Consider the following 27,608-nt stretch of genomic DNA (forward strand, 5'->3'; position numbering starts at 1 on the left):
TTCAAAAGAAGTAATTTTATCAAAAATTTTAATATTGAAAATTAAGAACTAGTTACATATTAACTACATGATATCCTTGGATAATCTCCTCTTTGTTTGCAAATTTCTAAATTGAAGATTACTTTATTTTCTTTTTACTAATTCAAGTGCTTTCAATTATAATATCTCTTAAGCATTTTATGAATATTAATAGATCATCGAACATAAGTAGAGATATTAAGAGAATTTTAATAGCATAACACGTTAACTATTTAAACTTTTATTTTATTAGTGAATGTTTGATTACTTTTTTTATAATCTCATCCTCTCTAATTTTGAAAATGAAAAAAATCTAACAAGCTTATTAAATATTTTTTAAAGTGAAATTAATTTCTCTATGAAAAAAATACTCTCAATTAAAACACAGAACGATTTTAATATTCAATACTGAAGTTCAAAACTTTTATAACTAAAACTATAAGAAGAGCTTGTTAGAGTTCAAATGTTTGAAATTTTACGAATGATTTACGTAATCTAAATTAAAAATTATTTTAATTACGTAACATACGAAGGACTAAAACAATTCATTCTCCAAACGTTAAGGACCATTTTGATCATTTTGTTAAAATTTTGGCACACGATTTTGTTTTGAGTACTATTTTCCTTAGTTTCTAAGAAAAAAAACTTAACTAAGAAGCTGTATTATTCTATAGTATTTATTTTTTGTCACTTCTACTTAACATATTTAGCCACATTTCCCTCTCCTTTCGAACAAATTCAACAAAATGGATGCGAAAATCGGAAAATTCTTCGATTCAATCGGCGATTTCTTCACCGGTGGAGATCAAATTCCTTGGTGCGACTCTGATATAGTCGCTGTAAGTTTTTTTTTTTTTTTTTGCGATTTTTATTTGATTTGATTGACAGATTTGAGCGTTTACTAGAGAACTGCGGTAGATTTCTATCTGAATGTCTTTGTGATTTGTGTATTTGATTCTATGATTAGTTGAAATTGAGCTTATAAAGAACTCATCGAGCGTTGTTGATATAAAAATTGTACCTTTTTTTGTTTTTGTTCTGTTATCTGTTTTTAAGAAGAAACCATTTTTGAATTAGATGCTTAATAAAGTCTGTAAATTGAGCTTAGAGATGTAAGTTAGGTTAAATGTAACAACGACAACAACATATCCTTTGTAATCCCACTAGTGGAGTCTGGGGAGGGTGGTGTGTTGGTAGGAGCGGATTTACCTTGGTACGAGGGGTGTCACGTGTCACTGCTAAAGGTACAAATACTAAAAGGACACTTTTTGTAATCAAAGTTGCTCAATAGCTTGTTGGTCTGGTGCCCCAGCTTTCGCGTGATAGGTTGAGTAGTGTACATTTTTAAAAAAGGATTATATGTTGAAATCGGTGGTATTTTTGATCTGATAGATGAAAGAGGAAATATAGAATTTAATATGTTTGTTAGTCTAGAAACACCTGAAACGGAAAATTTAAGCTAAAGGAATCAAGTTGTTAGATGCTAATTAGTTTGGATTGAAGTGAAATGGATTTTGGTTATTATTCTTAGCTAGAATTGAAGTTTCATGGTTTGTTGTTAAGTTCTGGTATTTGATAAGTTTTTCTTTATCTAGAATGTCTAAATAGAGAAGAACCGGTAAGGAGGGATTTATATGGTTCATCCTCATTAGTTCGGAAGCATAGTTAATTTACTGACTGTCCTTATTTAGAAGTTATGAGTCATGTTGTTAAATTGTTTGACGTGTTTCTATTTGTGTTGGGAAACATAGATTTTCATAGTGAAAGATCCCAAGTCCAAGAGTAAGAGTTAAAATATTTAGAAACAATTCAAAGATCCTAATTTAGGTAACTTACAAAATGTAAAATTGAAGTGGCATAAGTATTCAACCCTGATTGCCACCCAATCAATCAACTAACCATGCCTCAACTCCCTCCAACCTAGTTGGGGTTGGATATACTAGTCATCTATATAAATTTTGCTTTAGATTTATAACATTTCGGTGCACTTCACTCCAATAATAGTAAGTAGCTTCTCATATATTCTATTTTATAGAAGGAGAGCATGGGAGAAGACGAGCATGCTATTTAGTTTACAAACTTTTTCATTCTGTATCCTTTAATTCTGTATTAACTTTGGTGATTTGGCTATTTTGCGGAATAGCAACATGAGCAAAAGCAAAGCAAACATTATTTCACATAGGACTCTCTTCATTTTATTGCAGTTCTAATTATATCCTGGAACTTCGATACTAAATTATAAGCTGTTTACTGATTGAGATCATTTGCTTACTTTCTCTTTTCTGCAATTGAAGTTTGGTTTTTGGACAGAAATACGAGTACTTCTAAACGGTATTTAAAGGTTGACTACTTAATAATGGTCTAAGACTGATATAGTCAATTAAAAGTCGAGGCTAGACAAAATATTCAGTCAATTATCCTTGCTCCGTTATGTAGAAAGCAAGCTGTGGTACATGATTTCAAGTGTTGCATCATGATAGTGGGCAGTGACTTGAGGATCTTTACTTTTCTGATTTTAATTCCTTTTGTGCACATTTGAAACCCAACCATATGAGTTAGCACCATAAGCAGTACATTTTCCAGCAATTTTTCTCACTTATAAAATGGTTAAGATGCAGTACAAGCCTGCAGAAATTTTCTTTGTGGATCTTTCTGGAAGTTACTTGAATCAGGAGATAGCCCGTGGAACATCTAAATGATTTGCAGTTCCATATGCAATGATGTTATGTAAACTGATTCAGAATATTCTTGCAATCCTTTTGGCTTTTAATTAGTATTTGAATATTGAAGTTGCAATATGTCTACAGGGTTGTGAACGTGAAGTTGCTGAGGCTGAAAAAGGTTCATCTGATGACCTTAAAAGTGAATGCATTATGCGTTTGTCTTGGGCTCTTGTTCACTCAAAAAGGCCTGAAGATATACAGCGTGGGATAGCAATGCTTGAAGGTCAGTATATAGAGCTATTGAACTTTTTCTTCTTCCCTTCCTTCTCCATTTGGCTACATGCCGCATAATTCATTTGTCCTTGACATTTCCTTTCCCTGAACTGAGGGAGTTTCATAAAGAATTTCCTGAATGCTTTGAGCTATTACATTTCCCTAGTGCATATTCCTTTTCACGTTACTTCTTTTTTACCTTCTCCTTCCCTAGTAGTTCATTACTTATTTTGTCATTTGCAGCTTCTTTGGGTGGCAGCAGCAGTCCCTTGCAAATGAGGGAAAAGCTTTATCTTCTGGCTGTTGGTTACTATAGAAGCGGGGACTTTCCAAGAAGCAGGCAGCTTGTTGATCGTTGTTTGGAGGTTTTATCTTTATCTTACCTTTGCTTCACCCTTGACATTAATTTCAGCACATCTTTAATGAAATTGCATTGCTTGGAAATGCATTCGTACAATTCTGTTGCTTTCATTATTCACATACATACACAAGTTCTTTTTATTGGCAATCGTCATTTCTCCTAAATTAGTAAATCTACAGATTGCACCGGATTGGAGGCAGGCCTTGACCCTCAAGAAAACAATTGAAGAGAAAATTACCAAAGGTAGCAAAATGGAACTCTTCTTTTTTGATCGTATATCGTTTCTTGAAGAAAGAGTTGATTAATGATATGCATTTCGCCATGTCTGAAACAGATGGAGTTATTGGCATCGGCATTGCTGCTACTGCTGTTGGAGTTTTGGTTGGTGGAATTGCAGCTGCTTTAGCCCGCAAGGGTTGACTTGTCATATAAACACAACTAGTGTGCATATTGAACTCAACTCTTCCCTTTCTGTTATCTCTTCTGAAGCACATGAATTCATATTTGTGAGTGCAGAAGTTTTGATACTTTTCCTTTGAATTGGTAGAAGAAGACAATGGCATGTACAACTGAATCAAGATTCTTGATTTCATTTTCTAATTTTATTTAAGTTTGTCAAAAGCATAACTATTCAAGCTTTGCTAATACATTTTGTGTGAAGTTACTCTTTGGTTGTTTATCATGATGAACTTAATCAACAACGTATAAGCTAAGCTATGATTTCATAAGTATGACCAGAGCACTGTGTGTGCAGACTTTACCCCTACCACTTTAGAAGGTAATGAAACTATTTCTGATAGACCTTCTACTCGAGATATGATAAAGCTTATTCGTCCATGGGACATAAACAAAGGAGTAAAGCTGGAATACTAAGACAAGAAAATACATTTTTGCAGATCTTTAAATACTTCACTTTTGAAAGAAGAAAAGAATGGCTAATTATACTAACAATTACCAGTCAACAAATAGACTTTGTGGCTCAATGGATAAGGCGCTGGTCTACGAAACCAGAGATTCTGGGTTCGATCCCCAGCAGAGTCGTTTTTTAGATTTTTGTGGCCGATGTTATTATAGTCGATCTTTGATACTATAGTATAACGAAGTTTTTTAGATTTTTGTGGCCGATGTTATTATAGTCGATCTTTGATACTATAGTATAACGAAATTAAATTCTGAATATAAATACAAAGGAAAAGTTAAATTATTTTTTTTTGGCTCCCACATGCATTGATTACGTTTGCAACACTGTAACTTGGAATTATTTGTAGTACAAATAAGAAACTATGAAGTAACACTATGTGGAGTACCAAACAACAAGTTGTACTTTTATTATAGCTAAGAAAAATTTCAAAATATTGTCCTAAAAAAAGTACCAACTAGTAGTAGTACACAGTTGAAATACTATCTATACTAACCTTACTATAAATATCTAATCTAAATCAAATAAGTTATAGGCAATCAATATTGAATTTTCTTGGTGGAAGTAGGGCAACTTGAGATCACATGTTGTCATTTTTTTCTTTTTGGTTTGATTTGATGAATCAGTATCTCAACATGTGTTCTCAGGTCGCCCCTGTTGAATTAGTTTCACTTAATATGTTTGAGAACTTTGTCGACTTGTTTGTCTCAAACTTGAATAAAGAAGGGGTAGATTAGTAGCGAGTGTAAAACTATTGATACAGGTACAACGAGGATTTGTATAGCTGATTTCAACTTACTTGGTGACGATTTGCTTCAAAGGTTTTACAAGGTGAGCTTAATTAATAAAGAGTAAAAAAATAATTAATAACATATGGTGTATATAACTGCATTAAACAACAGAATAATAATATAACATATGGTGTATATAACTGCATTAAACAACAGAATAATAAGAATGTTTTTACTATAACAACATACCCACGGTAATTTTATAAGTGGGGTCCGAAAAGAGTGACGTGTACACAATCTTATCTTACTTTGCAAAGAAAACAAAAAGTGTGTGGTTAATTTGCATATATAGCAACTTTCAAGACTATTACAAAATGAGGCTTTCACTTGGACATTTGGAAATGATCAAGGCCTAATGCAACAATTGAGGTATGTCAACATATTCTTTTTCCTCTGCACACAACAAAAAAAGAACATAAGGTAAGATGATAAGAAAGTTTGAATTAATTCAATAAATGTTTATGGCTAAACATGTTAGCGGATTCAGAATTTTACGTCATTAACTTAATGTCGATTCTTTTGTGATTGTTAGTACAAATTTTGTGTATGTATGTGCCTTGTCCAAAAAAAAATAAAAATCAAATATATGTATATATGTTTTGTTGATTCCAGCTCTTCCTCGAACCCCGTACATAGTGGAAGTTCAGTGCATCCCGGACCCCATACATAGTGAAAGCTTAATGCATCAGACTACCTTTTATATACTTTGGCAAGCAGCATTTGATGTAACAAAGTAAGACATATTGTGCAATTTGTCGAAGTTTCTTATAAATAGAATTACAATACATGAAGTAAAGATAGCAGGGGAGTTAATTTAACACTATATATGTCTATAGTTGCTTCTTTGGTATACAGAGACGGATTTAGAATTTAATCTCATCGGATGCTAATTCTATGTATGTGTATATGAGATGGCAGTTCATGACAAGACATATGTTATGTACGTGAATTTAAGTTATATGCACTGACAGTAACAAGTCTTACCATGCAAGCATCCTCTTGCTGCTTCCTAAGATCTTCCTGCTCGTGATCGATGCTAGGTGGTCGTGCTAAAAGATCATTATTTTTGTGTTGTTTCCTGTTGACGCGAGCCTTCGAAAATTCTACTGTGTAACTGGCTGCTGCACCACCTCCAGCTGCTTGTTGATCCCACATTCCAAATTGAGGAACAGACCTGTATCCATTTTTCTGCATTTTCGAAAAATATAAGCCATTTGGTTGATATTTGAATGCAATATATACTTTGAAGTGAAATAAGCATTTACTAGAGAAACTATGACGAATGGATGAGTTAAGACATGATCAATGAGGATTCATATAGTCGATTCTAACTTGTTTGATACTGAGTCGTAGTTTTTGTTGTTGTACGGACTTGAATTCAAGGTACATTTGACAAGTTTGGCTATGGTTATTCAAAGAGGTTCTTATGTTATTTCTATACGGACTTGAATTCAAGATAATTCTCAACCCTTAACCATAGCATCTCAGGTTCGAGATAAAGAGAATATAATAGAAAGTCTTTCTATAGGGAGATGTGTTATCACTTTATAAGGTATGTTTGGAGTGACTTCAGGTTAGTCGAGTTAGTAAACTTCAGAAATTAAATGATAAAAATCAAGAAAAAAAATCCGTCTAAACTCGGAAAAAAAGTACACTTACCATATTGGGGTCCTCTTGTTTCTTGCCAGGAAATTCCTGATCATTTGTCAACCCGTGACGTGGGCCTAAACCATTTTTATACGGTTGATGCTGAAATTCCTGATTATTTTCCAACCCATGGCGCGTGCCTAAACCATTTTTGTGTTGTTGATGCATAGGTTCCTTATCGTTTTTCAACCCATGACGTGCGTCTAAACCATGTTTATGTTCATGATGCTGAATTTCCTTATTGTTGTTTTTCAACCCATGACCGTGATGTGCTTCTGAACCATGTTTATTCTCATGATGCTGAATTTCCTTATTGTTGTTTTTCAACCCATGACCGTGATGTGCGTCTACACCATGTCTATTCTCATGATGCTGAATTTCCTTATTGTTGTTTTTCAACCCATGACCGTGATGTGCGTCTAAACCATGTTTATTCTCATGATGCTGAATTTCCTTATTGTTGTTTTTCATCCCATAACCATGATGTGCGTCTAAACCATGTTTATACTCATGATTCTGAATTTCCTTATTGTTGTTTTTCAACCCATGACCATGACGTGCGTCTAAGCCCTGTTTATGTTCATGATGCTGAATTTCCTTATCATTTTTCAACCCATGACGTGCGTCTAAGCTCTGTTTATGCTCATGATGGTGGTTTAATTCCTTGTCATTTTTCAACTCGTGACGTACATCTAAACCGTTATTAGGTTGATGTTGTTTGTTGGCACGAGCTTTTGAGAACTCCACAGTATAACCAGCATTTCCTCCATCCCCACCATTGTTATCCCATGCTCCAAATTGAGGCACTTTTCTTGGACCATTTCTCTATAAATTTAGAATAATGTCATTTAATCGGAGCATAAATTCAGATGAACCCCTTCTATCCTAGTTAGAACGAATGTGAGTAATATGAATAGACAAATAACCTATATTTTAAACTTATAAATTATTAAATGAAAGTGTCCATCTTTAATAAATTAAACTTTTAGATAAAATGATTGAACAATTCTCGAAACATGCACCTATTCTAAGGTCAATTTTCATATAAAAACAAACTACAAACTCATATGGAAAAGAATGTATCATGAAAACATAATTAAATTTTATATGTAATCGCGATTTAAACTTTTAGATGAGATGATAATAATAATGATTAAAAGATTGACAATGAGTTAATGAATCATGATCATTAAGCTAATCAAAAAGGAAATTAATTGCTCTATCTTCACTATTATTTTCCATTAAATCATTTTTTTTTCTCCTTCCATATTTAATTAGTTTCAAACTAATCAAGAAAATTGTATGAACTTTTAATACAATTTTCATAAAAAAAGAAGAAGGGAAATTGCTCTATCTTCATGAAGATCATTTTTAACAAAATCAATCTAGAACATTTATTTTCTCTTACATTTTCAATTTAAAGATCATACAATATAAACAAGAATTTATTTATTTTTCAAAAAGATTATTGAATAAATACCCAAGGATTATATAACAATATTTAGAAATGATTTTGTTTCCTATCTTGAAGATGATAAGAAGAATTAATGGAGAAAGTAAATAATTTTTTTATTTTTTTAAAAATAATTTTTCATATATTAAATCTAAACATACCTCCTTTCGATTTTCCATGAAGCACAAAGAGGAAAAGACACAGGAGAGAAATGGTGAAAAAAAAAGCTTTGAAGGAGGTTGTAATGGATTCTATAAATATATATATATATTTATTTATATACTCTTCTAATTATTTTAATTTAATTAATTTATTTATTTATGAAAAAAATGAGATGAAGTTTAGCTCTCTCTCTCTATATATTATATATATATGTGATATGACTAAGCATTGGGAGTGGTAGTTATTTTCTAACAATCCTTCCATGTTGTCCATTGCCTTTTGGATGTTTTTTTCCTGAGGTTAAAAATACATTTGAATTATTATATTTAGCGAATTTATATTTTAATTATCACTTTTTATATTTAAACACGCTTCAATATTGAGTTGGACACGCCTTCTATCGATCGAGAACAAATATTTGACCAACTGAATATTGAGGTGTATTTTTAATATAAAAAGAGAGATGGTTTTAAGTAGGTAAAGAAAATAGTGAATAATTGAAGCGTGAAACTCACTAGAAATAATAATATAAATGTACTTTTATTAACTCTTTTGGAAACAAAATGAGTAAATTGAATTGGGAAAAGTTTGGGGGTGTGATTCTCCCTCAATTGTATCAAAATATAATGTAAAATAAAAGGAAGCTTGACCACACGTAGTTTTATTAATGGGACTATTTCTTATAGGATTTAATATGAACATATTTTTTTTTATAACATAAGGTGTACATAGATCATGGACACCCTCAAAACCTAAGTAGTATGATCAAAATACATCTAAATTATCACTTTTTTTTTACAACTTTTACACCCTAACTGTTACTCTATATATACCTATATAAATTCGGTATCCACGTCCGACTAAATCCACGCAAAACAAATTTTCACATTCTGATACTTTCTAACAAACGTGACTCCGTACCAAGGAGACTCGAACCTGAGACGTTTAATTAAAGATGAAGAAGTAATTACTACTTCACAATAAATCTGTCACCTGAATGTTCCCATTTCCTCCCTGTGCTATAATATATCACCAAACATGAAAAGTCTTTTAGGATATCACCCATTGTGAAAACAATAAACAACTAACTTGAACCATTATTATTATTATTATTATTATTATTGATAATAATAATAATAATAATTAATGTGAATTTTATCCCCCACAAATAAGCAGAGTCAAACTTGATTCCTTCCACAAGTTTTCAACAACATTTTGAAAAAAATTATCAAAAAGAAAAATAAAAATAGTTATATTAATTTAGTCCTACAATCTCTCTGAATCAATGCTCTAAGCAAATGAGTTCCTCATTTCATCATAGAATTCTCAGCTTTTCTGTTTTTTGTGTGTTTTGTGTTTTGTTGAAACTCTCTCTACACCAATAATGAAACTCTTAATTCTCTAACAAATTCTTTTTTTCATTTTTGTTGTTTTTTTGACTCCCTTCAAACCCCCCATTTTTTTTTTCCTTTCTTGCTTTCCCTCTGGGACACACCCCATTTTCCCTTCATTCACTTTCTAATCTTTCCCTTCTCTAACAAAAAAACATAAAAACATAACAACAACAACAAACAACAAAAAAAGTAGTTTGCATCTTTTACTCTTTGCCTTTTTGTCCCAAAAAAATAAAAAATAAAAAAAATGGGGGGTTGTTGCTCAAAGGCAGAGACTGATCCTGCACAAAATAATGAAGAAATTGGACAATCATATTCAAAACAAGGAGAATCAAATGCAGGCATGTGAATCTTGATTTTCAAATTTCATCATTTTCAACCAATGTCAACCTATATGCACATATATGTTATGTTTGAAATAGAAATCTGATGAAGTATCTTGTTAAAACACGTGATGACATGCTCAGAAAACGCATATGCGTCGTGTACATACATGTATTCTATTGAAAGTTATTCAGAGAAATGATGGGTGATGATATCTCTTGTTACATGCATAAAAAAAACACAGAGATGTGTATGTATACGCGTGCACATAACACATATGTTGTATCAAAATTTTTCGATGAAATAGAGTCTCTAATAGCATCTCGTGTTGATACATGCATAAGAGCATAAATGTGCAGTCAGGTGCATGCATAGACATTCTATTGATATTTATCGATGAAACAATGTGTGATTGGCATTTCTTTTCTTGTTAATACATGCATTAAAACAGAGACATGCAACCAGACAAATAATATATTGAAAAAATTCGATGAAACGGTGTCTGATGACATCTTGTGTTGTTACATGCAGGAAACAATGACATGCAAGGTTCCACTACACCATCAAAGGCTCCACCACATGCATCACCAAACCATTCTTCAAAGCCATCTAAGGCAGCCCCAATAGGGCCAGTATTAGGCAGGCCAATGGAGGATATAAAGGCAACATACACCCTAGGTAAAGAACTAGGAAGAGGTCAATTTGGTGTAACACATTTGTGCACACACAAACAAACAGGGGAGCAATTTGCATGCAAAACAATTGCCAAGAGGAAATTAGTGAATAAAGAGGATATTGAGGATGTAAGGAGGGAAGTGCAAATTATGCACCATTTGACAGAACAACCAAACATTGTTGAACTCAAAGGGGCTTATGAGGATAAACATTCTGTGCATTTGGTCATGGAATTGTGTGCTGGAGGTGAACTTTTTGATAGAATTATAGCTAAAGGGCATTATACAGAAAGAGCAGCAGCTTCATTGTTGAGAACAATTGTGCAAATTGTACATACTTGTCATTCAATGGGGGTCATTCACAGAGATCTTAAACCTGAAAATTTCCTCCTACTTAGCAAGGATGAAGATGCACCTCTCAAAGCTACTGATTTTGGTCTTTCTGTGTTCTACAAGCAAGGTAATACCTATCTACTCCATTTGTTTCATTGCATATGCCAATGTTAAATGGACGGCACAAAGTTTAAAGGAAAATAACTTTTGACACATGAATACATATATCTAGCGTATCAAAAATAAACCATAGAATCTTGTGTTCTTTTAACATTCCAAATCATGCATCATAAACTGTTTTAAGGCAGATCTTGAATATTTGTTGAATCTTTTAACAAAACTATGTTCCTTTTTATGCATATTTTTTCTTTTTATGCTACAGGAGATGTGTTTAAAGACATAGTGGGGAGTGCATATTACATAGCACCAGAAGTGTTGAAGAGGAGATATGGTCCAGAAGTTGATATTTGGAGTATTGGGGTTATGTTATATATTCTTCTTTGTGGTGTTCCTCCTTTTTGGGCAGGTAATTAAATTACAAAAAATTATTATCTGATTGTATATCCTAAAATAGAATCAACCCAGTAGCACTAATGCTTCACGTTCTTTTTATTCTAATCCCCATCAAATTCCAGGATAGATGTGTAATACAAAAATGCACACACTTAACTGAAAAAAGAGAGATTTCCTTTTTGTTACCAATCCTTCTTTTATTGATTGATGTTTTTAAGTCTTCTTATCTAAGAGGATACCTTAATCTTGCTTTGGAGGCCCGAGTCTTCTATACAGTTAATATATAGAACTTATACTCATTAGAAAATGTTGGTGTGTTTCAGAATCTGAAAATGGAATATTCAACGCAATATTGCGTGGTCATGTTGATTTTTCAAGTGATCCATGGCCTTCAATATCTAGTGGAGCTAAGGACCTTGTTAGGAAAATGTTGAATTCAGATCCCAGTCAAAGGTTAACTGCACTCCAAGTCCTAAGTAAGTATTTTCTATATATACACACACATATAGGTATTGAATTAGTATTTTTTGCATATTCAATTTTCTAACTAATTGAGTGCGTATATATTATAATATGAATTAGATCATTCATGGATCAAGGAGGATGGAGAAGCACCAGATACACCACTTGACAATGCTGTTCTGAATAAGCTCAAAAACTTTAGTGCTATGAACAAGTTCAAGAAAGTTGCTCTTCGGGTAAGTTAAACAGTCAACTTTAGAGAGTTGTTTTCTGTATATTTTCAGTCAAACTTATTGTATACAATTTGTAAGTAACTTAACTTGATGGTGCAAGAATATTAATCATTGTAAGTGCATAATACTTTAAAATGTACAGCATGAAAAGTATAAATTCGTCAAAAAGATGTATGTATTAACTTGGAAGCATTTACAGGTTATTGCAGGGTGCCTCTCAGAGGAAGAAATTATGGGATTAAAGCAGATGTTCAGAGGAATAGATACTGATAATAGTGGCACAATTACACTTGAGGAGTTAAAGCAAGGATTGGCCAAGCAAGGCAACAAATTATCAGATTATGAAATCAAGCAATTAATGGAATCTGTAAGTTCTCTAAACATTTTTAGTTTTTTCAAAATGAGTCTTTTTAGACGGAAAAAATAAAAAATGAAGATTAATTTGTGCCTTTGCTTCTTCCATCTAATTAAGCTAATTATTCTTATGTGTATGTATATGTCTTTCGGAAAACATTATAGGCTGATGCTGATGGAAATGGAACAATTGATTATGAAGAGTTCATCACAGCAACAATGCAAATGAATAAAATGGACAGAGAGGAACATCTTTACAAAGCTTTCCAATACTTTGATAAGGATAGCAGTGGGTAAGTCTATTCCCCAAAATCAAAATTCCTTAAGGAAGAGGACGGGCCGGAAAAAAGAAGATTTAAGTCATAACAGACCTGATTGTGTAAATATCTTTTGTCAACTTTATATTATAGGATATAATTTTCTTTTTTTGATATCAGGTATATTACAATGGAAGAGTTAGAGCAAGCTTTAATAGAATTTGGCATGAATGATGCAAAGGATATAAAAGAAATCATTTCTGAAGTTGATTCTGACAATGTAAGTAAAAAAGAACATCTAAAAATGCACACACTTTATGCATATAATGATTTATAGTTCTGCAACTTTTTACAAATTAATGTATATAAATAAAAACTTTCTTTTTGCAGGATGGTCGTATTAATTATGATGAGTTTGTAGCTATGATGAAGAAAGGAAATCCAGAAGTAGCAACAAATGCAAAGAAACGAAGGGACGTTTTCGTCGAATAATTGTTGTTGTTATTGCTATCAGAAGAATTCGGCAAAAACAAAAAAAAAGAAGTAAAGTTATTTGTGTCTTATTGAAGGGAGAGAGACCAAATTTCAAGAGAGTTTCAAAGTTATAGATGCTCTTGTATATTAACTAATATGTTAAAAATATTAAAAGAAAAAAAGAAGAAGAAAAATGCAATGAAAACAAAAATAAGATTGTAGAATTTGGTGGATAGATTGTGATTTGAGGGTCTTTTTTGGTTAATCATAATGGATACTTTTAATGGTTGTTTTTGAGTTGGAAACAATGGGGTCTTCAATGTATCTATCCTTATATAATATAACATAATGTGTAATATATAAATACATGTGTATATATGTTTTGTGCAACACTAGAGATAGATATTAAGTGTTGTTTTCTAATCAATAACCTTTTTGATATTGTCTTTATGTACATAGATCAAATTATTGAAAGAGTTCTGACTAAGAGCAATATCTTTTTGCCAGATGTATAAAGTTTTTACAGTAACATTTAATTTAAAAATAGAATGACACAGAAAATGAAAATTCTCTCTTGTTGAGATTCTCATGATTTATTAAAGTTTTATAGAATATCATAAAGGGAAATCCAGTGCACAAAGCATTTTGCGTTCACACAGGGTTTAGGCAAGGATGCACGCAAGGAGGTGTAATATAGGCAATTTATCCTGACACGAGCATCTTATTTCACGGTTTGAACCTGTGGCCTATAACCTATAGGGTACACAGAGATAACTTGGTCATTGCTCCAAGTCTCCTTTCCAATGGAATATTCAGCCAACATCAATTTGAAACAGAACGCAAAAGCTCATAATCACCACTTCATACACGACAGAATTGTGACAAAACACTACCAGTAAATCCATAAACATCTAGCAACATTTCAAAATATGGAGAAAATTTTAAAATTATGCATTGTGTTATCTCTAATATGGTGAAAACCGTAGCAAATTGTATGATTTGATAATTGAGGCATGTTGGAAATACAGAGATAGCATACAAAAGATGTCCTAAGATCAACCATTCACATTGATTGTGTTCCCAGGATGTTTGAGTCAAAATTGTAGGACAAATCAAAAACAAAATGGTTTTGTCCAAACTTAGCTCTGTCACCGAGAGGCGGGGCAGGGGAAAGAGCAGGGACACGAAGAGTACCCGCTTCAATAAGTTGGGATCGATGGATCAACTTTGACAGCATATTCATGGATTCCTCCGGCCACGTTAAATACCTTCCTGAATCCCTGAGAATCCCAAATAATTTTTTTTTTGTAAAGAAGCAACAATGGTTCATTATGAGAGGATGAAAAATGACAGCATTGCAGCATAGCCTACCTTCTATGTTAGGATCGATGTTCTAGTGGTAATATCACCTAAGATCTATCGACATACTGGAAATAAACTATCATAATTAGTTTCACCACTTCTCAAATCATTTGGTGTATGAAACATGTCATAGCACGCAACACACTAAAGCGGATCAAATGTAAAAACTAATATGTACATTGAATAGAATAGTATAAGCCTCTGGAGGTGGGACTTTACACCCACTAACAAAATACATCATCTATATGTGCTATAACCAGAAGCTACTATCTTTCCTCCTATAAAACCTGTCCCCCTCCCCCCCCTCCCCCCTTAGGTGTGAGCTGGTGTAAGAGAAGCTCGTTAAGCCAAATTCCTCTCGAAAAGGGAAAAATAAGTACTACTCATTTATAGCTTTGCCTTCAAGGCAAGTTGCCAAAAGACTGTTCACTTGGCTAGCGTTAGGTTCATCATTCTGTGAAGGAAGATGCTTAAACCAGCACCTTTTAGAAAGATGCAGTTTCCATAAGTATATGCTGTGAAAATAAATAATGCTTATATAAACAGGTATTTAGGCTTTTTGCATACTTAATTGGAGAGATGCTTCAGTAAACCTAATTTTCAATCTGAACCCCAACATTCTTCTGGTACACATCACACTTTACTTATGCCTCGAAGTCCACAAGTGAAGATCTAAAAGACCATCTTCATCTACTAGTATGAGAGATAACTGTTCCAATTTGTGCCTTGCATCTCAGAAGGATGATAGGAAGACAAAAACCTTCCATTACATGTAGAACAGGTTTATCTGGTGACATTATACAACTACAAATGAAGGTAAAGATCCTACCTGTGTCTGCAACCACTTGGCGACTTGTAGTGACCTCACGCCATGATGACACTGCATAGAAGACAAAAAGTTATTTGAGAAGAGACAGAGGAAATAGAGGGAAGGAAGAGGAGAAGCATATTTTTGCATAACCGATATTCACCCATCTGACCCTCTATATGTTATCATAGTTTATCATGCCAGATTTTTACAAAATAAGCAGTCAAATCATGAGTTAAACGCTTCTGTTTAAGGAGAAACTCTCAGCTCAAAGCATAACAACAGAAGACCGGCTTCTAAACAGTGTTAAGAAGTGTCTGCAAAGAAGAACATGCACTAACCAATACATAAGTGTCCTTCTGAGGATCAAACTTAGTAGTTATTTCTGGTCCCCAGACTCCAAATTGGCGAAGAGGAAGAACCTGAAATCCTGGTACAGAAGCCTGGGCCCTGTCACAACACAAAAAGCAGAAATGAACAGTGGAACCGTGATTCCTGCTCTTCATAAGAAAAATATAGTGACTTCATCCTCTTTCACACATGTTTAAGTATCATGCTCTAACTTTCCAATGTCGCCAAATATGTCTAATAGGAGCACTCAAAGAATTTAATTTTGAAGCAAATAAGACCAGTCTATTGACTCACACAACTTGTCATTGTCATTGTTAGTAAAATTAATACTACTATTACTCATAAGCCAGGTGTGATGCAGATAAAGAACAGATTCCACAGTTGCACGGGATATTACTAGCTTTCAAGGCAGTTTCTGGCTTGAAAGTGAATCTTCTTAAGAACAACATCACAACATAATTAGTTTTTATGCACCCCCAAGATTGGTGGGCAGCTTCTATTAGCTTCTCCTTATATTTGAAGGCTGACAGACAGGTCAATTCTGCTCAGCATCAAAAGCTATTGCTTTCCCATAAGTCATATACCTATTCTCTCTGTCCTTGTCGTGTGACAGGAACCATGTGGACAAGCTTCACAACTGAAGCCACATTCATTACTTGAGAAGCCCCTTGGACTCTTTTCTATTTTAAGTCCAGTATGCTCATTAACTTAAATAAATAAATAACTAAAAGATATTAAAGCTGCAAGTGAGTATTCTAAAATAGTGAAACAAACGAGCTCATACACTTCCTCTGGTTCTCGAACATCAATCAATTGAGCCTCTTCCAGGAAAGACGGATCTTGCAACCTCACATGAAACTCGTTTGGCTGGATGTGTTCAAGTACAGATTCCTCCCTGCATATATCAGTAACACAAGTAAGAACAAGGCTCCTGAGTTGTTCAAGTGAAGAAGGATTTCTTTGATTACCTCTCAGATAGAACTTGCAACAAATGCCACCCAAACTTAGTTTTGCACTTTACAACCTTATTCAGAGGTGCACCAAATGCAGCTTCTTCAAATTCTGGCACCTAATAATATTAACAATTAAATTAGAAAAACAAATAAATGAAGTCAAGTAAGCCTGGGCATCCAGGTGACCAAGAATGCAACTTCAAAAAAGTAGAAAGGTACTTATCAGGATACAAATAACAAAAGGCAACAACGGTGTAGTTATGTACAAATGGAAATTTAAAACTATAACAAAAGTCAAATCTCCATCTAAATGTTTATACGACAGCACATGTATGATATTTTGTTTGCTATCATCTGAAGGCCTGTTAGTATGAAATTAACATTCTGGAAACATAATCACAAGAAAATTTGATTCCTGTCACCAAAAAAGGGTGAAAAAGAAGAAAAATACTTTTGAAGATAAGAATCATAAGAAGCATACCATTTGCCCTTTTCTCACCCAGCCCAGCATTCCCCCATCTTCTTTTGATGGACACATAGAATACTCAACGGCCAGATCACTTAGATCCTCTCCTGATTGTGACAAGCATTTCAGTCAACAATATAAATGAAAGGACAAGCATCAAGAGAGAACTTGTTTCATACTAACATACCCAGTTCTCAAATTTAATCATGACATATGAATAACTTACTTATAGATTTAGTCCTCATTTGTTCTCAGCTTCTTAAATTTGTATGGGAATTTTACTGGGGCTTTCCTTACTAAGAAATAAAGTTGAAACTAACCTTCAGCAGTTCTTTTCTGAAGGTCCAGTAGAAGTTTCTGATCGTCTTCTTTGACAAGTAAATGCTGCACCAATATCTCCCGATCGCCTCCAGAACTGCCTCCAGGACCACTCGCAGCACTATATGAAGCTGAAAGTTATATATTGTGAGATTCAGCATGTATCAGATGATAGCAAAAGGAAAAGAACTCTCTTCGCCCTTCAGATTCTGGAACTACCCCTATGCAATCTCAAGATCCAGAGGACGTCATAAAGACAAAACCTATAATAGCTACACTCACATTTATGATGATTGATGAAGCCACTTTTTTTGTTTGGAGATAATTGTGGTGCCGGGCCAACTTGCGCGAAACTTCGGTTCCACTAAACTACAATATGTGCTACTTTCCACTAATATTTCTACAAATAGGCTGTTTCTACAGCTCAAACCTTGACTTACAGGCATGGGGCAGAGCTAGGGAGGAAAAGTACATTATATACACAAGGTCGAGTGAGAATGGACCTCACACTTATTGCCTGGAAATTATGGTACCAGTAAACTACAAATCGTGCTACCTTCCCTTATTATTTCTGCGAATTGGCTGTTTCTACATCTCAAACCATGACCTACAGGCAGGGGCAGAGGTACAACCAGAAAGTGCACCGTATACACAAAGGTCAAAATCATTTCTTTGGGTTAAGGTCTCATGTCAAAATTCCAGCAGAGACAAACACACTGTCTTGATTGATAGACTTACCTGGTCTATCTCATGGAATTAGTATAGGTGTCGTAAGCTAGCTCGTACACCAAGGTTATCAAAAAAGAATCATTCTTTGGGTATATATATATAGTAAATTTTGAATCTTTTAGCTTTTTCATTCGGAAAATCCCAGCTTCGCCACTGACTACACATCATCAAAAAAGAACAACTCTACCCCACCCCTCCATTTTGACCTATATTTTAACTCTACTGTTACACTAGGGCTCAACCTCAACAGAGCATCCATCAGCTACAAACAACAACAAAAACTAATATAAAAAGAGATTATTCATAGAATCAAACAAATACCTGTAACCACTCTCGAACAAGAATGAGTACGACCCATCATTGTTGACACCCTTCTGAAGGTGGGAAACTGGAAATTACGTGAATTGGGGAAAAGGGTTGTCGAGTGAAGTAAAGCTAAGCGAGTAAAGTTTGATACTTTACGAGAAGATGGATTCAAGAAAGAGAGAATGAAATTAACTGGTGCTCCACAAATTGAGGGAACATGCAAAGAAGAAGAAGAAGAAGAAATTCTCAACATTTTTTGAGAAATTTGGAATGCAAATTGAAATCAATTTTATGCAATTTTTCTTAAAAGATTAGAAAACTATATCTAATACTCTCTCCATTTCATTGACTTTGGTACTTCTTAGATTTTGGAAATCTATTTTTTTAGATTATCAAGGGCTCGTTTGGTCGGGCGCATTAAAAAAATAATATAATAAAGTTCTTATTTCAATAATAAGACATAAAAAAGACTTATAGTATCATATTTTGCTTTTAGTTGAATTTTGAATTAGCATATTCATTACACACTATCACTTCGATTTCACTTGTGAAATTACATTGAATATGTAGTTATAGTGTTAAGCCGAACAAAAATGAATAAATGTCCAAAGAACTAACTTTGAAGAGCCTTTAACAGCACCTGTGGATTAGTTCAGCCAGAATAACCATATACAGTTTGTCAAAACCTCTAGAATGTCGCTATAAAACACAGTTTTAAGTAAAATCCTACTAGAATATTAACAGTACAAAATTACAACAGCAGAACAGCCCAAAAGCTGAATTTTAGGACAACAATTTCAAGCGCTAATGATCGGTTCAAAATTTTATGTGTTTATATTCAATGAATTTTGTAACACAAATACACGAGTAAAAAAACTAGTGGGTTTGCCTGCACCCGCATCTGAGCTTCTACTTCAGCCCCTGTTTCTGTACCTCTAGATATATAGCACCCAACTTTACTCTGGCAACGGAACAAATTCACAAGGACATGAATGGTACAGACTCCATGCATTTAAAAAGAGCAATGGATTTGAGCAATAGTCCTGTCAAACCTCCATTGATTGATAACGATTTTCAGAAAAGTGGTTTGAAAGGCTAGAACTGAAAAACAATTCACCATGCATGTCTTGATCCCTCGTTTACTTCTTGTGGAAGTTGGAGAATGGTGTCCTATCTTCATTCTCAAATGTGAACAGTGGCGATCAACTTCCTGATTTTTTAGGCGACTTGATGGCCTCCAAGTATAGACAAGCAGTTAACAGTGGCAATCAACTTCCTGATTTTTTAGGCGACTTGATGGCCTCCAAGTATAGACAAGCATTCCTATGACGAGGATGATGGCTCCTGAAATGAAACCAGGTGGGAGGGAGGACGCAACGCCAAGATATGGTAATGGTAATGTGAATAAAAAGACTGATATTGGTACTGCAGAGAAAAGTATCAAAAGAAATTGAGGTCAGTAGAGCCTAGATATTCGTCTAGAAGAAAAGGTTTCAACTGCAGTAAGCTGAGACTAAATCTGCTAGTGTCAGTGAAATACCTGAAACTGTAGATGCGAGACAAGATAGCACAGCAGAGGAGATCTTAAGCAGATGTAACAATGATATATTGTAACCCATGTTGACAATGATAAACAGAAGCGGTAGAAGAGGTGCACCAGCACACCCTAGAACAAGATGAGAAAGAAATAACTACAATCAGTGTTCTGTCTTTGAATCAAAGAGTAATAAATTGAGAAGAAAAAATCGCATGATCTAGCTTTTGGGGTCGAATTAGGTCCAAAGTTCATTATTCATGCTTCTCCTTTTCGTGCATCATCAGAAGCTAACTCAAACTATTTCACCACTTACCACTGGATAATGTGCCGATGTTCAAAAAGCATGCAGCACCATCTCTAAGATAATTTGGCAGTTGAGTAAATGGAACACCCCATAACTTCGACAAAAATGGGAGGAGAAGGCATATAAATACTGCCTGCAAAAGATGTCGAACCAGTTTCAGTAAGGAAAAGAATACAGTGAGTGATAAGTAGCATAAGATGCCTACCTGGTAAGCGGATCCAAAAGAGTTCACAACAAACAGATCAACAGTACCTCCCTGCTTATACCATGGGAAATTAAGAAAAAGACCATCAAATCTTAGTATGTCAAGAAATAACAGAGCAAAGTCAGGAATTCAACATACATTTTTGTGGGCTAACTGAACCTAGGCAAGGTGACTAAAGACATTCAAGTCTAGGTACGACTCTTTTTAGTAGCAGAACAAGTTTCCTCTTACTTTTGGACAAAGATAAACTTCTTATTCAGATAATGGTTTTCTGACTTTTAGCAGCTAAATCATGTACTCCCTCTGTTTCGATTTGTTTGTCTTACTTTCTTTTTTAGTCTATTTAAAAAAGATGTCTCTTTCCCTTTTTTAGCAACTCTTTGATTTCAAATTTTCACATAACGTTTTTAAGACCACAAGATTAAAGAACATTTAGGTACATTCAACATTTCTCTAGTTTAAGACCACAAGATTTAAAAGTTTTTCTTTACTTGCTTAATCTTCGTGTCAAGTCAAAACAAGACAAATAAATTGAAACTGAGAGAGTGATAGAAAAATCTGCAGCATGCCTACCTTCAGCCTTTTAGCAGCATCCAGGAATATTACTTCCTGCATACAAGGAAAATGAATCCTCTAGGTAAATCATACTGCATCATGAAGATGACAAAACCCCAAAATCCTATTGAAAGAAGAAGAGAGGAAATAAAAAGGAAGGTATGAACCTTCAAGACAGTATCCGCAGCTTGTAACAAAAAAGAAACTATCATCAAAAGACTCCAAAATACACCACCTTCCATCAAAGAACCAGCACTAGATCCACTGCAAATTAAGTAAGAGATGATCAGGAAATTCAACCACTATTTGAAAGTATGGTTCCTCATTCAAACTTAATTGCAAACAAAGATTTTCCAAAGAGGATAACTCTTGTTGCAAGTAGATTATCATTTCAAAGATTTCATTTATGCATGAGCTATAAATAACGTGGAAGTCCTACCTAACCAAACACAATAATAAGGATAAGATAGAAGTTTGGAGTGTGATAGGATGATGCACACTTTACGGGCATGGTTACTGTAGATACTTTAGAATTATAGAAACATCTGAATGGTTTCTCAAAATCTCTAGTTCAATGACAAATAATTTTGACAAAGGGAACACTAATGATACGTATATGCAGCTGAGCATCATCCATACGCAGAAAGAGAAAGCACAACTACAACACTTCACCATTTGAACTTTAGGTGGTTTTATTGTTATACGTTTTCACTAAACAATATAGAGAAGATAGACGTTGACTTCCAAGCAATTTTATGTGCATCAATAAGTTTTCTGAAACATCACATGACAACAAGATTTAGAACCACTTTAGGAAGAACTCTTGTTTTATTTTTTTGTAAGTGCATTCCTCAATGACACTGCATCGCATGAGACTGACCAGCCTCAATGGCACGGCCAAATCCAAGAGGAGCATAGACATACTTAGGAAGAGCTATCACCACAAACTAAATAGACGACGAGGCTTCAGGTCTCAGTAGTTAGAAACTTCCAGACACTTTTGCAAACTGATTGTTACGTAATTCTCAAAAAGCTATAGACAGAAATTGTCACATACCTTGCTACAGTTACTATAACACCAACAGACACAAGAAAGCACCCAAACAACTGGTTGAGCCTATATCTTCTTCCAAGGAAAATAAAAGACAGGAGAAGTTGCCAGACAAGAAAGCTCTGCAAGATCAACAGATGGCCGAGTTAAATAACAGATTCAATTAACTTATCGCAGGAAGCATTACAAGAAGTAAGCCTACAAGCATGTCCATAAAACAACAACAAGCACTATGCCTCAATCTCACACTAGTTGGGGTCCTCAATATTCATTTGGACCATTTCATCTTAATACTCAATCGTTCATTCATTTGTCTTTTTCTGTATCCCAAAATTGTGAGTTTTATAAATTTTACACTGACATGAAAATCTCTAGACAAACTAAAAAGAATCCTGCCAAATATATATGGATCTTTTGCTTCTGTTTTGTTCTATTCTTTGCTAAGTCCGAATATATACTTAAGAGTCTGTAGGTTTTTTATATGAACTGGATCTACCTCATCCACTTTAGCACTTTCAATAATCTTAGTATCAATTCTACAAGTCTGTGCATTTGGAGGTCCAAAAAAAGACATAACCAAATGACTTCATCTCATTCTTATCCTCTTCTATGCACACTACTTGTGCCTTATGTTTTATGTGATCAACTTATATGACTGCACATCTTTACAACATTTGATTGCCCATTATCGAAATCATATGTTTTAGGGTGACCAGCTAATCTTTCTAATTACATGTATTTAATAACAGTGGTTAAGAAATGAACCCATTAATGTCAACAATCAAATTGTTCGATCGTCTTCGTAGACAATGTTCTATGAGATGAGCGTAAAATTGTTTGAACAAATATATTTATGCAGTCAAGCCACTACTATATTAGCACCCACTCCTTATTTTTGGTTTTTGTTTCCCTATCTTCTAAGTGTTAGGTCCTACAATCAAGTTTTCAGGCAAGCTTCCTAGTTTTCCATCAACAGACTTAGGCACTTGAACTGATGGATACATTTCGTAAAAACCTAAAATCATGTGGCTCATTATCAGTATATGCTCTAAGAATTCAAAAAAAAAAGTGAAAGGATACAAATTTCAAATTTTTATTACCTGTGAGAGTACTGGAATTGTGGCCCCGGAAAGAATAGCTGTTTTAGAAGAGAATAATAACAAAGCATTAAGTAAAGAGTCGAAAATCGGCAAAGTTATATAAATTCTCACGTTCAAGATTTCACGAAAAGAACAGAAGATCCGGAAATAAATTTCAAATAGAGAGGTCCATGAACTAAATGAAAAATAATACAAGCTGTCAACAAATTGGCATTTCGAGAGCAACTTGTATAAGTCTTGTCAAAAGGACTCTTTCTATTTTGTAAACAATGAAACGTCTTTAGACGTTTGCAATTACTTATGGCACTCCTTTTCAATAAACACTTCGATTAAACATAATCTGCTTAGATAGTTGTGTTTCATAGCATCTTCAATTTTAAAGGATATCACCTTCCTTTTCAGATTTCTAGGCTAACATTATACGAAGTAAGAACTTCGAACTGAAAAGTATTAGAAGTGCTCTATATTTGCTTTGAATTTTTTACTTTCAACATAATGTCTTATTTCCATAGAAGTTACTTACCTATTACATAGGAAACATTGCAGGTACTCCCATCTAATTAGTAGGAGTAATAAAAGCACATGAAGAAATAATGTTTTGATGAATATCATAGTTGACAAAGAGACATTCAATTTGAGTAACGAAAATACTTTAAAACATCTACTGGATATTCTAGTAATTTGATTCAGCATAAACATTGTCTTACCACCAGCTGCCATGCCAGACGCAGCAGCAAGAGCCTCTAATAGACCAACAGCAACATATGGAATTTTTGGAAGGGAAAGCATTTCATCAGTAATCTTGCCAGTATGATACCGTACGTATAAGATAGAGAAGTATACGAGTACATATCTGGGTGAAAGAAGACAAAAGAAGAAATTAAGTTATTCCAACTATTAAACAAAACAATTGGATATAAAAGAATCAGTAACAAATGTGTCTACTAATTATTATTATTGATGCACTGTACTCGGGTATTCAGCATATCCAGCGAGAAACTAAAGAACTTATACATATGATTTTTATTTTCTTAAGTCTTGGTAATGTGAGTTAAGTGATAGAGGAATATTAACAATTACTTTAGTCACACTTTCAAAGTTCATGAATCCCCGTTCTACCGTCCCAACAAGCCACCTCTTCTAAGTTCAGAGGTTGGGTCGGATAGGACCAGATCCTTGCACTTTCAATACTACCTAAAGTTGGCTTAAAACTGAACTTGTGTGGCTGTTAGAGAGTTAACTATAATAGCCAGTTCATCAGAACCAATGTGACATTAATATAACAGTTCTGCTGTTTCTGATTCATCTCATTTAAAACATCATTTGAACCAAATCTGGAAACCAGGCAAAAAAAAGGTACAGGGCACACAATTCAATCTCCCCTAATAAATTGCATAATAAAGTTATCCCATTCATCAAGTATCACAAACAATGTAGAGCAAAATCATCCTGCAGGGATGACCCCGATCAGTGTTAAGGTAACATATCATTCTGCCTATGGGATGACCCCGATCAGTGTCATGGTCAAACATAGTGCTTTCTTGATGAACTTGGTTAATAAATAAAGTTGTGCTCATTTTTGACATGATGATAAGCGCTTTATCTTAATAAGTGGTTCGATTCCCAGCACAGACATTGTGTTGAGGTATCATTGAGTAACATCAACATCCTATCAATGGTGAGGCTTAAGTGATGGGCCGAGCATAGCTCAGGTTAGAGTCAAATGTAGCACTTGATGGACTTGATTAAGAAATAAACTTACTATTAATTACTATAAATTTTGGCACGACGATAACATTTTACCTACACCCCCAATAACTGATGATGCATCATTAGGATGACTAGAAAACTATGGTTATATGGTCCAGTGGGTCCAAGGTGCAGTCAGAAGAACACATTCTAGGTAAGGAAAGTGATAGTAAATTGAAAGAGACTATGCAAAGTTTTATTCTTTTCATTGTGAATCACTAATACTATGCATTATCAAAATTGAATTACTCTATTACCCCCATCTATGGAAAGTATGACAAGGACTGACACTGACATAAAAAGGCAGTACCTTTAAATGACTCTATTACCCTTGACATCATGTCACGTGACCTTGGAATTTCTCACGTGACTTTCCATTTTCTTTATTTTTGTGAAGGAACTTTTGTCTTTCAGCTAAGGGCACACATTACAAAATGGATTTACATGGAGCATTAATAAGAACAAAAATTCTATATTTAATAAGTCAACAATAACAAAATAATATATTCAATATAATTTCATAGGTAGAGTTAATTTCATAGGTAGAGTTTGAAGATGGTTAAGTGTACGCATAACTTATCCCTACATTGTGAAGGCAGAAAAACTATAAAAAAAAAAAGTATCGATTTACTAATTTTACTCTAATAAATGTGGAATATGTAAAATTATTTCTTAATTAATGTATTACTAAAATACATGGAGAAAAAAAGGTGAAGTATAATAGATCCAAGGAAATAACAAATAGATAGTTGACTTACACTATTCACTCGGATTACCTAAAATATAGCGGAAGGGTAAATTCTCCTTTGTATTTAAATTTGCGGTTTAACAAGGAAACTAAAAAAAATTGTTAATTATATTTTCAAATCATCATTCGATACTTGAGTCAGTATGAGATAATATGTACTCCCTCTGTCCCTATTTAGTTGTCCACTTTTAAAAAGACACATATATTAAGATAACAATAATTAACATAGTGAAGTTACAGTTATATCTTTATTAAATATGGTTTCAAAAAGAATAAATTAAAACGTAAAAGTTTTCAAAAAGTTTAAATGAAGATATAATAGAAAAATAAAATTTGTCCTTTCATGATTTGTCAAAATGAACAAGTAAATAGGAACATATAAAAAAGAAAATATGAACAAGTAAATATAGACAAAGGGAATAATATTTTTTTCATTTGATATTCCGTGCATGCATTTAAACTTTAATTAAATCAAGATGTGCATTTTAAGGTTCATTTGGAGGCGTGCTAAGTTGGTCAGTTATATTAAAAATAATAATTGTGAACTCATTTTGCTTTCTAAAAATAAATAAGCACTATTGTCCACTGAAAAATATATAGTAAAAATATTCATAACTAGAATTTCTTTTTTTATTAGCTCAAAGGTCAAAAAAGGAAATAGACTCTCAATAGATATTTTATTATATTTATCTATTTTCACAAATTAGAAAATTATATCCCTCTTATTAACTTGGTGACTTATTTGATTGAAAATAAATTATCTCAAAATTAAAAATAATATTATAATTTTGAGATAAATTATTTTACACTTAAACTCATTTAAAATTAATCTGGTTAACAAGAATGAACTAATATGAAAGATTGAGAATTGTTAGGAAAAGAAAATTACCCGAAAGTGGCAAGTTGAGCCAAGAAGAAAGGATAGTTCTTCAAAGGCACTAACGCCAACTTGTAAAGCACGCGATTCCCTACACCTAGCACCACCGTAGCCGTCGCTGCAACCGCCACCTCCGCCAGTCGATTACTACTTTTCCGGTTCTCATTAATCTCCACAACTTGATCTCCCACCGCACACCTCCTCCTCGTCCTCCATTCCCCATTCTCTCCGCCATCGCGTCCGCCGCGGCGGAACACACCGGTCGATTCCGCTACCGCAATTACGTAGAATTTCGTTCTCGTTGATCTGCTAACAATTGAGTTCGGCCGGCGAGTATTGCTTATGAAATGACGAACAGATGTGGAAGAGAGATAATCCGGTGACCGGACAGCTGGAAGTTTTGTTACCGGAATATGATACCTTGCTATCGGCGACGACAATTCGCCGGTGATTATCCGGCGAGTACAAACCGACATGGTGAGATTGTACAATTATCAATTACGAAAATACGTAAAACAGATTTTTTTTTTCTTTCAGTTATTATTAGTAATAAGAATTTTGAGAAGAAACAATTATATAACCATTTTTTTTTTGGGTAATATGATAGTGATTACGACAGAAAAACACATAAGGACAAAATAGGAAATAAAAAATTATCTCCATTTTTTTAAATTTTAATTTGGAAGTTACAACGAAGAAAACAGATTATATAGTCATTCACATCATAGCATACGTAAGCATTTTTTATTTTATTTTTAAATTTCTATTCTATAAAAGTTTTAAATTCGAAAATGCATTCGATAAAAGTCTTCAAATTCTCTCCTTCTTCTTAATGGTATAAAACTATATGCATGCTCAACTTAAAATGTTCGATAACAACGCTA

At 33.7% G+C, this 27,608-nt stretch overlaps 5 protein-coding genes and 1 non-coding gene across 9 annotated transcripts; 3 read left to right on the forward strand and 3 right to left on the reverse strand.

Moving 5' to 3' along the window:
* Positions 1–664: 664 nt before the first annotated feature.
* LOC107005495 (mitochondrial fission 1 protein A-like) lies at positions 665–3,962 on the forward strand. The gene is made up of 5 exons (XM_015204098.2): positions 665–857; positions 2,826–2,964; positions 3,198–3,319; positions 3,495–3,558; positions 3,650–3,962. Exons 1-5 carry the CDS (start codon positions 765–767, stop codon positions 3,733–3,735), a joined length of 504 nt encoding a protein of 167 aa, XP_015059584.1. The 5' UTR covers positions 665–764; the 3' UTR covers positions 3,736–3,962.
* A 321-nt stretch (positions 3,963–4,283) lies between these two features.
* On the forward strand, positions 4,284–4,356 carry TRNAR-ACG. Its single transcript has one exon. It is a non-coding gene; the product is annotated as a tRNA-Arg (tRNA).
* A 782-nt stretch (positions 4,357–5,138) lies between these two features.
* On the reverse strand, positions 5,139–8,407 carry LOC107007193 (histidine-rich glycoprotein-like). The gene is made up of 4 exons (XM_015205706.2): positions 8,287–8,407; positions 6,685–7,497; positions 6,010–6,213; positions 5,139–5,418 (listed from the first exon to the last, which is right to left on the reverse strand). The coding sequence occupies exons 1-4, from the start codon at positions 8,302–8,304 to the stop codon at positions 5,371–5,373; spliced, it is 1,083 nt and encodes a 360-aa protein (XP_015061192.1). The 5' UTR covers positions 8,305–8,407; the 3' UTR covers positions 5,139–5,370.
* A 527-nt stretch (positions 8,408–8,934) lies between these two features.
* LOC107007194 (rhodanese-like/PpiC domain-containing protein 12, chloroplastic) lies at positions 8,935–18,989 on the reverse strand. 4 transcript variants are annotated; one of them, XM_027913255.1, is made up of 9 exons: positions 18,614–18,988; positions 17,566–17,694; positions 17,261–17,352; positions 16,795–16,895; positions 16,611–16,721; positions 15,817–15,925; positions 15,497–15,547; positions 14,500–14,585; positions 8,935–9,306 (listed from the first exon to the last, which is right to left on the reverse strand). In XM_027913255.1, exons 1-8 carry the CDS (start codon positions 18,849–18,851, stop codon positions 14,505–14,507), a joined length of 912 nt encoding a protein of 303 aa, XP_027769056.1. In that variant the 5' UTR covers positions 18,852–18,988; the 3' UTR covers positions 8,935–9,306; positions 14,500–14,504. The 4 variants fall into 4 exon arrangements, with proteins under 4 accessions (XP_027769056.1, XP_015061193.1, XP_027769055.1 ...); XM_015205707.2 differs by lacking the exon at positions 8,935–9,306 and adding an exon at positions 9,700–9,962; XM_027913254.1 differs by lacking the exon at positions 8,935–9,306 and adding an exon at positions 13,705–14,058.
* On the forward strand, positions 9,783–13,681 carry LOC107007192 (calcium-dependent protein kinase 17-like). The gene is made up of 9 exons (XM_015205705.2): positions 9,783–10,022; positions 10,537–11,139; positions 11,395–11,538; positions 11,849–12,001; positions 12,108–12,223; positions 12,420–12,587; positions 12,740–12,867; positions 13,012–13,111; positions 13,222–13,681. The coding sequence occupies exons 1-9, from the start codon at positions 9,929–9,931 to the stop codon at positions 13,321–13,323; spliced, it is 1,608 nt and encodes a 535-aa protein (XP_015061191.1). The 5' UTR covers positions 9,783–9,928; the 3' UTR covers positions 13,324–13,681.
* Positions 18,990–19,268: 279 nt separating the features above from the next.
* Positions 19,269–27,332, reverse strand: LOC107005384 (protein CLT1, chloroplastic). Its single transcript, XM_015203968.2, has 10 exons — positions 26,737–27,332; positions 24,058–24,203; positions 23,351–23,388; positions 22,257–22,372; positions 21,367–21,463; positions 21,218–21,253; positions 20,645–20,695; positions 20,449–20,572; positions 20,139–20,264; positions 19,269–20,023 (listed from the first exon to the last, which is right to left on the reverse strand). The coding sequence occupies exons 1-10, from the start codon at positions 27,198–27,200 to the stop codon at positions 19,854–19,856; spliced, it is 1,368 nt and encodes a 455-aa protein (XP_015059454.1). The 5' UTR covers positions 27,201–27,332; the 3' UTR covers positions 19,269–19,853.
* Positions 27,333–27,608: the final 276 nt, after the last annotated feature.

Source organism: Solanum pennellii, chromosome 12, assembly GCF_001406875.1.
Source record: "Solanum pennellii chromosome 12, SPENNV200".
NCBI lineage: Eukaryota > Viridiplantae > Streptophyta > Magnoliopsida > Solanales > Solanaceae > Solanum > Solanum pennellii.

Bases quoted from the DNA above. Each gene is read 5' to 3' on its own strand.
- LOC107005495 (XM_015204098.2), top strand. From the start codon at position 765: ATGGATGCGAAAATCGGAAAATTCTTCGATTCAATCGGCGATTTCTTC. The intron at 858-2,825 runs GTAAGTTTTTTT...ATATGTCTACAG, and splicing joins GCGACTCTGATATAGTCGCT to GGTTGTGAACGTGAAGTTGC. The intron at 2,965-3,197 runs GTCAGTATATAG...TGTCATTTGCAG, and splicing joins TGGGATAGCAATGCTTGAAG to CTTCTTTGGGTGGCAGCAGC.
- LOC107007193 (XM_015205706.2), bottom strand. The intron at 6,214-6,684 runs GTAAGTGTACTT...TCGAAAATGCAG, and splicing joins AACAAGAGGACCCCAATATG to AAAAATGGATACAGGTCTGT. The intron at 5,419-6,009 runs GTAAGACTTGTT...TGTTGTGTGCAG, and splicing joins AGCAAGAGGATGCTTGCATG to AGGAAAAAGAATATGTTGAC.
- LOC107007192 (XM_015205705.2), top strand. From the start codon at position 9,929: ATGGGGGGTTGTTGCTCAAAGGCAGAGACTGATCCTGCACAAAATAAT. The intron at 11,140-11,394 runs GTAATACCTATC...TTTATGCTACAG, and splicing joins TTCTGTGTTCTACAAGCAAG to GAGATGTGTTTAAAGACATA. The intron at 12,002-12,107 runs GTAAGTATTTTC...AATATGAATTAG, and splicing joins AACTGCACTCCAAGTCCTAA to ATCATTCATGGATCAAGGAG.
- LOC107007194 (XM_027913255.1), bottom strand. From the start codon at position 18,851: ATGTTGAGAATTTCTTCTTCTTCTTCTTCTTTGCATGTTCCCTCAATT. The intron at 17,353-17,565 runs GTTAGTTTCAAC...TGTCACAATCAG, and splicing joins TCAGAAAAGAACTGCTGAAG to GAGAGGATCTAAGTGATCTG. The intron at 14,586-15,496 runs GTAGGATCTTTA...TGGGATTCTCAG, and splicing joins CCAAGTGGTTGCAGACACAG to GGATTCAGGAAGGTATTTAA.
- LOC107005384 (XM_015203968.2), bottom strand. From the start codon at position 27,200: ATGTCGGTTTGTACTCGCCGGATAATCACCGGCGAATTGTCGTCGCCG. The intron at 23,389-24,057 runs GTAAGACAATGT...CTTCTAAAACAG, and splicing joins GTCTGGCATGGCAGCTGGTG to CTATTCTTTCCGGGGCCACA. The intron at 20,265-20,448 runs GTAAGTGGTGAA...ATCTTGTTCTAG, and splicing joins CATCGGCACATTATCCAGTG to GGTGTGCTGGTGCACCTCTT.